The sequence below is a fragment of the Medicago sativa genome, chromosome 3, assembly GCF_051527215.1.
Source record: "Medicago sativa cultivar Bolivia chromosome 3, Bolivia_mono, whole genome shotgun sequence".
NCBI lineage: Eukaryota > Viridiplantae > Streptophyta > Magnoliopsida > Fabales > Fabaceae > Medicago > Medicago sativa.
In genome coordinates, this window is record NC_140751.1 from 23,915,076 (window position 1) to 23,925,929 (window position 10,854).

A 10,854-nucleotide genomic window follows, 5' to 3' on the forward strand; every position below is an offset into this window, starting at 1 on the left:
CTCTTCTCCTAGAACTCCACAACAAAATGGGGTTGTAGAAAGAAAGAATAGAACTTTACAAGAAATGGCCAGAACCATGATCCATGAAAACAATTTAGCAAAACATTTTTGGGCAGAAGCAGTGAATACAGCATGTTATGTCCAGAACAGGATCAATATCAGACCTATTTTAGAGAAAACATCATATGAACTTTTTAAAGGAAGAAAACCCAATATCTCTTACTTTCATCAATTTGGATGTACATGTTACATTCTAAACAACAAGCTCTACCTAAAGAAATTTGATGCCAAGGCCCAAAGAGGAATCTTCTTAGGTTACTATGAAAGGTCAAAGGCATACAGAGTGTATAATTCAGAAACACTTTGTGAATCTATGCACGTTAAATTTGATGACAAAGAGCTTGAAGATAAAACTTCAAAGCAAGGTGAAAGTTTTGCAGAAATACAGGTTCCAGAAGTTACTCCAGAACCTGATCAGATAGCTGAATCTGAAGAAAGTCCAGAAGTTGAACCCATATCAGAAGCACATGATGAAGTTGCATCTGATGAAGAAAAAGATGGCTCACATCAAGCAGATCCTCCCAGAAACACATTCAAGCACAAGTCTTCACATCCTGAGAAGCTAATCATTGGAAACAAAGATAGTCCAAGAAGAACAAGATCATACTTCAGACAAGAAGACTCAATGATTGGACTGATCTCAATGATTGAACCTACAACAGTTGATGAAGCACTTTCAGATGATGGAGGGATCTTAGCTATCCAAGAAGAGTTGAATCAATTTTAAAGAAATGATGTGTGGGATCTGGTACCCAAACTTCAGCACAAGAACATTATTGGAACAAAATGGGTGTTCAGACACAAGTTGAATGAGCAAGGAGAAGTAACAAGAAACAAAGCAAGACTTGTTGCACAAGGTTACAGTCAACAAGAAGGCATTGATTATACTGAAACATTTGCTCCAGTTGCAAGATTGGAAGCAATCAGGTTACTTCTTTCCTATGAAGTTAATCATGGCATAATATTATATCAAATGGATGTCAAGAGTGCATTTCTTAATGGTGTCATAGAAGAAGAAGTGTATGTCAAGCAACCTCCTGGTTTTGAGGATATTAAGTATCGTGATCATGTGTTTAAACTAAAGAAATCACTATATGGCTTGAAACAAGCTCCTAGAGCTTGGTATGATAGGCTAAGTAATTTCTTAATCAGAAATAACTTTAAAAGAGGACAGGTTGACACAACACTCTTCAGAAGGACCCTTGAGAAAGATATTCTTGTTGTACAAATATATGTTGATGATATAATATTTGGTTCTACTAATGCATCTCTCTGCAAGGAATTTTCTAAGTTAATGCAGGATGAATTTGAAATGAGCATGATGGGAGAGCTGAAGTTCTTCCTTGGCATTCAAATCAATCAATGCAAAGATGGAGTTTATGTTGCTTGTCTTTAATATCTTTTGAGTTAAAGATAAGAAAAAAATATATATAAATTTTCAAGTTTGAGGGGCATTTTACACATAAGTGCAAAACTTCAGGGGGTATTTGCAAAACGTCATGTTGACTAACAGAAAAATTTGACGGAGTGGGTAAATTGATTAACGTTGTGCAATTTCAGGGAGTAATTGACATTTTGTTAATTTCAGGGGGATAATTGACAAAACTTACAATATCGGGGGGGTAATTGCCTATTTACTCAAAACAAAATAGAAAGTTCTAGAAAATTAGGCTGAAATAATAAATACTACTAAATTACTAATAAAACCCTCCTGCATCAGTCTCCTCTACCTCTGAAGAACTCGACCCCAAGTTTTCATTCTGATAAAGAGCTTCTCATGCATGTTGACTCTTCCAATGAACAAGGGACCATCCTCCTGAATCCCATTGAGTGAAATGCAAAGAAGTTATGGATACCAATTGTGCTTGCAACTACAAAATCCCTTCCTAATGATGACATCAACCGAAATAGTGAAAAAGCCATCTGGTTAATGAACAGGATTATCAAGTACTTTTTAAAAAGCCTTACAAAACTTGGGTCATAGCCAATAGCAGAGTAAGTGATGGTTTCCCATATGACGCTTCAATGAGAGCTATTGGTATTTTAAGAATCCATGGCGAAAAAGAATAAGCCCATGAAGGATTGAAAAGAATATCTCTTTGCTTGTAAAAGACAGAAAGTTTCATAAGTGTCATATTTAGTTTTGATATTCCACTGAACATTGCTACTGTGACTGTGAAAAAATAGTGCTCCCATGTATGCTCCTCCATCCTCCACAATATCCTTATGCATCTTAGTTCTTAGAAACAATTTTGTTGTCATGATTGCTAAATAAATAAGTTGAGTGACTTCGAAAATGTCCACGAACGAATTTTGCTTCATAAGCAAAAATTCTTTGCTAGCACAAGTCTTCAAAAGCTCCTTTTTGTTAACACCATAATTCTTTGTGGTCAAGACATTTCCATGGCATTTAGATTTGTCAAAAGGATTGACTAGCTCATCTCCTAGTTTTTGACCTATGTGAAATATCTGAAAGGCTTCTGCAAAATCCTTAACAGTAACAAAACTATAAGATTCATCTTTATTTGCCCAATATTGCCATTGATCTTTTCTGCTACTACATATCTGATTTGTGCTCCAAATTTTTGCTCCAAATTTTTGCAATGAATCATCCAACCAATTTCTACTCTCATGTGAACAGCAACATAAGGCACATAATTCTGCAATGAATTACGTCTATCATCATGGCTTCCAACTTTTCTAATCATAGACACAACCCTATCAGCTTCTTTACCAATCTCATCAACCAAAGCTAAACTCTCAAAAACCTTTGCATAGTCCTTAACAGGCCAATGGTCATGCCACAAGAAAGGGTTTTTCCCAACAATCTTAATCACCTCAATATCATCAAATCAACTAGTGTTCTTTTCAACAATCCCTTGCAAATGCAATATTTTGGTTGTTTAATCCCCTCACAATTTGTGGAACCTACAAAAAAAAGTTTTTTTTGTTTCCTTGATTCATTGATTTTTCAATCAAGTTATCAATAAGGAACGGATAGAGAATAATTCGTGTTGATCTCGCTAAAGTGCAGACCCATAAAAATATCAATACATAAGTCTGCCTAGGCTTGGCGATCTCCCCCATGATATAGGATTTCCCCGTCATCGTCGAGAACCATGGATCTGGGGGTTTTGGTGGTGGCGCCAGAACAAACAATTTTGCAATATCACTGCCAGAAATTACTGATGGCTTTGGCTTTGTAGGTATACACCATGACTGAAAATCAACAGATGTGGCTTGCACAATTTTAAGTTTGATAGCTTGCTTTGTAGCTTCAGCAACTCGTTGCGGCACTATAAATGAATACTCATCCGAAAATTGCATTGATGTCATACCTTTGGTAGTAATGGAGAAAGGCAGATTGAGTGATGATGTGTGAATGACATCAGGTGGTTTTGGTGGCAGTGTAATCAGGTGATTAGATGAGAATGATTTAAATTTTACCTCACTTAAGCATTGCAGATTGGAGGGAGATGTCTGATTTTGCAAACATGAGCTCAACCCAACTAGAAACCTGCCGGGATCGTAACATCGGAGATTTATGCTGCTTAGATATCTTAATTGTGCAAGAATATCGATTTTGTCAGATGAAATTGGTTGAAATTGCTTTTTTGTCTGTGGCTCAATAAATGGTACAGAGGCTGCTTTTGTTGGTTGTTGTTGCTTCAGCGGCGTGGGTTTCACCCCGTTCGTGATTGTTGACATTGTTGGAACAAAATGTGTTTAACAATAAACCTTAAAGAGTTTTGATGATAACAAGGTATTAAAAATTGTAAATTGGACTAGCTAATATTTGTTCAAGTGTACAGGACCATAGTTAAATTTTTACATCATTAATTGGTACTGAAGAACAAATAAAGAGCAAAAGAAATCAACAAAATTGAAGCTTAGACGCTCCTGAAGGCAATATGCTCCTGAAGACAAAAAGCACTCCTGAAGTCAAGTGCTCCTGAAGACTAGTGCTCCTGAAGACTAGAGGTCTTGAAGTGCCACGTCATCATCAGAAGCTACATTATCAGAAGCTGCTTCATCAGAAGCCATTTCACCAGAAGCTGAAGATCAACTATATTTGCAAAATTTAAGGATTCAAGAGTTGTTTCATTGATCGAAATTCATCAAAGGACGGCAGAGAACTAGTGGAACATTGCAACGGTCATTTCAAAGGTGTTTGAAGGCATTTGCTTGCAATAGAAACGAAAGCGTTGACATTGTACTGTGTACGAACTGTACAACCACCTTCTCCACTACTCTGTTTTGTGTCCACGCTACAAGACAAGAAAACAGCTCCAGAATACGGCTTCACCTGCAAAGATGTTCCTATGGATTAGGAATGGATTTCAAATTGGTTCTTCATAGGACAACAACTAAATCAGGCAAAAGATCATTGGTGAAAGATCAAGCTTCAACAACGACTCTTTTGATGTGCTGGCAATTTCACAACGTCTCTTTCACACCTCTATATAAAGGAGTGAAGACTTAGAATTTTTCATACGACTCAACTACAATTTACAAGCGCCAAAACTATGCTGAAATTGTTCTGTTTTCAAAGTTACTTAGAATTTCTGTTTTCAAGTTCATATCTTAGAAATTCCTAAGTTATTGAGTCTGTATCTGATTTGTATTGAGAGCACCTCTTATTGTATATCAAGTGTTCAACCTTAAACAATTTTCTGTGTAATTTTGTTTGTCTAGAAGTCTCTTGCAGTTGTGCTTGAGCATAGAAGTCTCTTGATTGTGTTCTTGAGCATAGGAAGACTCTTGCGAAGTGTGCTTGAGCAAAGGAAGTCTCTTGCTGTGTGCTTGAGCATTTGTAATCAGATATTACATTCTAGTGAACTCTCCTTGTCGAAGATCTTGTTAGTTCTGTCAAAGTTCATGAGTTAGGTCTTAATGAACATGAGTCTACTAAGAAGAGTAAATCAATAGCTCTTCCATCCAAAGGCAAGTCATCAAAAGCTCTCAAAGTAGTTGAATCTGAAGAAGAACAACCATCTGGTTCAGACTCTGAAGAAGATGCTGCTGAGATGGCTATGATCTCCAACAGACTTCAGTATCTGGTCAGGAAGAATAAAAAGTTTCTGACCAAGAGGAGTGGTTTCAGAAGCTCAAGGAAAGAAGATCAGAAGGGATGCTTTAACTGTAAGAATCCTGGACATTTCATTGCTGATTGCCCTGATCTTCAGAAGGAAAAGTCAAAGGACAAGTCAAAGAAGTCAACATTCAAACCAAGCAAATTCAGGAAGCAGATTAAGCAGAGTTTAATGGCAACCTGGGATGACTTGGGAAGTGAATCTGGATCTGATAAAGAGGAAGCTGATGAAGATGCAAAGGTAGCTATTGGGTTAGTAGCTACAGCAACTTCAGAAGCTGGATCAGAATCAGACTCTTAAGATGAAAACGAGGTATATTCTAAGATTCCCAGAGATGAACTTGTTGAGTCACTTAAAGAACTTCTTACACATTTTGAAGTAAGAACCAATGAGTTGAAGGATTTAAAAGAAAAATATGATGTTTTAGTAAAACAACAAAAATCAACTATATTGGATCTGAAAGCTTCTGAAGAAGGATTTAGGGGCTTTGACTTCATCTGTAAAATTTATGAAGACAAGCTCAGGTTCTTATGTCAGAAACTACAAGATAAGTGTAATGAAAAACCTTTAAGCAACCATGAAATTGCTCTTGATGATTTTATCATGTCTGGCATTGACAGAAACATAGTGGCTTCTATGATTTACAACATTTACATAAACAATGGCAAAGGGATTGGTTTTTCAGGAGGGAAACCTAATGAAATCAGTCTCAAAGCATGTTGTTTATGTATCAAGGAAGGATTGAAAACCTTCTTTGTACTTGAAGGTGTTGAGTTGGAAACTGTTGTTCAATCAGAACCTGAAGCTTCTAGATCTAAGGCTAAGATTACTTCAAAGCCAAATAACTCTAAGCCAAAGGCTATGATCAAATCTGATTCCAAGACTTCAAAGATCAGGATCTTAAAGAGATCAGAACATGTTCCTCAGAGTCTGGTGAAACCAAAATCTGAGGTTCTGAAGTCTAAGTCTCAGAAGACAGTTACTGCTTCTGAAGTACCAAAACCTAAGGTAATGGTTAATTAGAAGAAACCCAACTCACACCACAAGGTACAAGAAGCGAAGAGTAAGACTTCCAGTACTAACCTGAGAGGACCCATAAGACAATGGGTACCTAAATCTGAAAATGTCAATGATGCAGGTATGTCTAAGAGCAGTACCAAAGCAAAGATCATGGTACCTAGACAGCGGTTGCTCAAGACATATGACAGGAGAGAAATCCATGTTCCTCAGCCTAACAATGAAAGAGGGAGGAAATGTGAAGTTTGGAGGCAACCAGTCTGGCAAGATCATAGGTACAGGAACTATTGGTAATTCCTCTACCTTAATTAATAATGTATGGTTGGTAGATGGTCTTGAACATAACCTTTTGAGCATAAGTCAATTTAGTGATAATGGTTATGATGTGTTATTTGAGAAAACCAACTGTACTATAATCAACAAGGAAGACAAATCCATTCTGTTCAAAGGGAAGAGGGTAGAAAATGTCTACAAAATCAATTTTTCTGAACTGGTTGACCAGAAGGTGATTTGCCTTCTGTTAGTGAACGATAAGAAATGGATGTGGCACAGAAGGTTGGGACATGCTAACTAGAGATTAATCTTTAAGCTTAGTAAGTTACAACTTGTCAAAGGCCTACCAGACATTGATTATCATTCAGATGCACTCTGTGGTGCATGTCAGAGAGGGAAAATTGTGAAATCATCTTTTAAAACTAAAGACATTGTTTCAACCTCCAGGCCCTTAGAACTACTCCATATTGATTTATTTGGACCAGTTAGTACTGCATCCTTATATGGAAGTAAATATGGATTAGTCATTGTTGATGATTACAACAGATGGACTTACGTGAAATTCCTGAAGAGTAAAGATGTTGCTTGTGGTGTATTCAGTAGTTTCTGCACTCAAATTCAATCTGAAAAAGAATCAAAGATTTTAAAAGTCAGAAGTGATCATGGTGGAGAATTTGAAAATGAGCCATTTGAAGCTTTTTGTGAAAAACATGGAATTGTCCATGAATTCTCTTCTCCTAGAACTCCACAACAAAATGGGGTTGTAGAAAGAAAGAATAGAACTTTACAAGAAATGGCCAGAACCATGATCCATGAAAACAATTTAGCAAAACATTTTTGGGCAGAAGCAGTGAATACAGCATGTTATGTCCAGAACAGGATCAATATCAGACCTATTTTAGAGAAAACATCATATGAACTTTTTAAAGGAAGAAAACCCAATATCTCTTACTTTCATCAATTTGGATGTACATGTTACATTCTAAACAACAAGCTCTACCTAAAGAAATTTGATGCCAAGGCCCAAAGAGGAATCTTCTTAGGTTACTATGAAAGGTCAAAGGCATACAGAGTGTATAATTCAGAAACACTTTGTGAATCTATGCACGTTAAATTTGATGACAAAGAGCTTGAAGATAAAACTTCAAAGCAAGGTGAAAGTTTTGCAGAAATACAGGTTCCAGAAGTTACTCCAGAACCTGATCAGATAGCTGAATCTGAAGAAAGTCCAGAAGTTGAACCCATATCAGAAGCACATGATGAAGTTGCATCTGATGAAGAAAAAGATGGCTCACATCAAGCAGATCCTCCCAGAAACACATTCAAGCACAAGTCTTCACATCCTGAGAAGCTAATCATTGGAAACAAAGATAGTCCAAGAAGAACAAGATCATACTTCAGACAAGAAGACTCAATGATTGGACTGATCTCAATGATTGAACCTACAACAGTTGATGAAGCACTTTCAGATGATGGAGGGATCTTAGCTATCCAAGAAGAGTTGAATCAATTTTAAAGAAATGATGTGTGGGATCTGGTACCCAAACTTCAGCACAAGAACATTATTGGAACAAAATGGGTGTTCAGACACAAGTTGAATGAGCAAGGAGAAGTAACAAGAAACAAAGCAAGACTTGTTGCACAAGGTTACAGTCAACAAGAAGGCATTGATTATACTGAAACATTTGCTCCAGTTGCAAGATTGGAAGCAATCAGGTTACTTCTTTCCTATGAAGTTAATCATGGCATAATATTATATCAAATGGATGTCAAGAGTGCATTTCTTAATGGTGTCATAGAAGAAGAAGTGTATGTCAAGCAACCTCCTGGTTTTGAGGATATTAAGTATCGTGATCATGTGTTTAAACTAAAGAAATCACTATATGGCTTGAAACAAGCTCCTAGAGCTTGGTATGATAGGCTAAGTAATTTCTTAATCAGAAATAACTTTAAAAGAGGACAGGTTGACACAACACTCTTCAGAAGGACCCTTGAGAAAGATATTCTTGTTGTACAAATATATGTTGATGATATAATATTTGGTTCTACTAATGCATCTCTCTGCAAGGAATTTTCTAAGTTAATGCAGGATGAATTTGAAATGAGCATGATGGGAGAGCTGAAGTTCTTCCTTGGCATTCAAATCAATCAATGCAAAGATGGAGTTTATGTTCATCAATCAAAGTATACAAAGGAGCTTCTGAAGGAGTTCAAGCTTGAAGATTGTAAAGTGATGAACACTCTAATGCATCCTACGTGCACCTTAAGCAAAGAAGATGAAGGAGCTAAAGTAGATCAGAAGCTGTACAAAGGTATGATTGGTTCTTTGTTATACCTCACTGCATCTAGGCCATATATTTTATTCAGCGTATGCTTGTGTGCAAGATTCTAGTCAGATCCTAGAGAATCTCATTTGACTGCTGTCAAGAGAATCTTCAGGTATTTGAAGGGAACAACTAATCTTGGACTCCTTTATAGGAAATCCTTAGATTATAAGCTAATTGGATTCTGTGATGCTGATTATGCTGGTGATAGGATTGAAAGAAAGTCAACCAGTGGCAATTGTCAATTTCTGGGTGATAATCTTATATCCTGGGCTAGCAAAAGACAAACAACTTTTGCTATGTCTACAGCATAAGCAGAATACATTTTAGCTGCAAGTTGTTGTACACAACTACTTTGGATGAAACATCAGTTGGAAGACTATCAGATAATTGCTAACAGTATTCCCATTTATTGTGATAATACTGCTGCTATTTGTTTGTCTAAAAATCCAATTTTGTATTCAAGGGCTAAGCATATTGAAATCAAACTCCATTTTATCAGAGACTATGCTCAAAAAGGAATTTTAGATATACAATTCACTGATACTGAGAATCAATGGGCTGATATATTTACTAAGCCTTTAACTGTTGAAAGATTTGATTTTATAAAGAAAAATTTGAACATGCACTTCGTGTCTGATTAAAGCTTGCTTGCTCCTGAATAGGATTTTAGGTTCTGAAGTCAGTTCAGAAGCAATGGTCCATCAGAAGCTCTTTATTGAGGTTCTGAGGAAAATACGCTTCTGATGATGATGTCAGCATCTGAAGTTCAGAAGCTAGATTTCATGCTCCTGAATAGTAGAGTTAGTGGAAACGCTGGAAGTTACTTTTTGTAGTAACACTGGCCCACAAATTTGGCAATTACTCTGAGAACTTCTGACGTGGCTTATGTGTATTGGTGTATAACTCAAAAGGGCAATGATGATTCAATAGCTTTGAAAAGTACTTTCACGCGCCCCCAATGTCATTAATGTTATGTTTGTTTGTCTCTTTTGAATTGCAATCATTTTACTTTTAACACTTTGTCAATTCACACACTACTCACTCACAACAAACACTCTTCTTTCAAACCTCTTGCGAAGTAAGCGCAATTCCAAAAACCCTAGAACCCTAAATCTTCTTCAATCTTCATCATCAATGGCATCATCAAGTTCACATCAGCACATACCAGAAACTGCTGCACAAGAGGCCCCTGCTTATAATATCACGGGAAGAACCATGGAACTAGAGGAATGGGATTTAATGGTTCAAATAGAAAATCCGGTGGATTTTGCATCTCTAGCCTTCCATGACTGTTGGATCAGAAGTTACTACGAAAAACAAGGTCTTATGCCATACTTCAGTATGTTGAATGGACCAACATACGAAGCCTTGGTTAGGCACTTCTGGGTTAGAGCATCGGTTTATGATAAAGCTGCATCATTAGCTGAAGAAAGGGAGAAGGTTTTGCTTTATCCTAGTCTGAAAGGGAAGACAAGGAAAGAAATGGGACTTGAACCATTTACGTGCACAGAAATCAGGTCAAGCATCTGTGGAATACCAGTAATTATTGTTGAATGGCAGATAGCAGCTGTACTCGGTGTAGAAGCTTCTGGGAAATATTCAGGGATTGATATTTCAAGTTCTGAAGAACGCTTCTGGAAAGAAAAAGTAAACATGGCTATGTACAACTCCACGGGGAGGAAAGTACCCTGATTTAAGCACTGAAAAGAAGTTGCTTCTGAAGATCCAAAATGAGAATCTACTCCCAAAAGGTGCAGGTTATAAACCTACCTTGGCGCGGAAAGTTCTTCTTCAGCACTTCATCAAGAAAGAAAAGGTGAATGTGCCCAAATACATGTTCAAGTATTTGGTTGATAATCAGAGAAAGAGTCAGTTGCAGAATAGACCCTGGGTACCTTATGGAAGGCTCTTATCAAAAATCTTCTATCAAGGAGGGATTTTGGACCGTCTCAGTAGTGTTGGAGCCTTCACAGATGAGCTGCTTAACACTGGCTAGAGGCAGAAAATCAAAGAGGAAGTTGACTGCAGAAGAGTACTTGAAAGCGAAAAAACCTGCAAAGAAAGCAAAAGATGCGTCTGACTAG

General features: G+C 37.0%; 1 protein-coding gene across 1 annotated transcript; it reads left to right on the forward strand.

The window, feature by feature from the left end:
- Positions 1-9,904: 9,904 nt before the first annotated feature.
- Positions 9,905-10,854, forward strand: LOC146936530 (uncharacterized). The gene is made up of 2 exons (XM_085749232.1): positions 9,905-10,431; positions 10,632-10,854. Exons 1-2 carry the CDS (start codon positions 9,905-9,907, stop codon positions 10,852-10,854), a joined length of 750 nt encoding a protein of 249 aa, XP_085605358.1.

Excerpts from the sequence above, each read along its gene's own strand:
- LOC146936530 (XM_085749232.1), top strand. The coding sequence starts at position 9,905 with ATGGCATCATCAAGTTCACATCAGCACATACCAGAAACTGCTGCACAA. Across the intron at positions 10,432-10,631 it reads GAAAAAGTAAACATGGCTAT|AGAAAGAGTCAGTTGCAGAA; the intron begins GTACAACTCCAC and ends GTTGATAATCAG.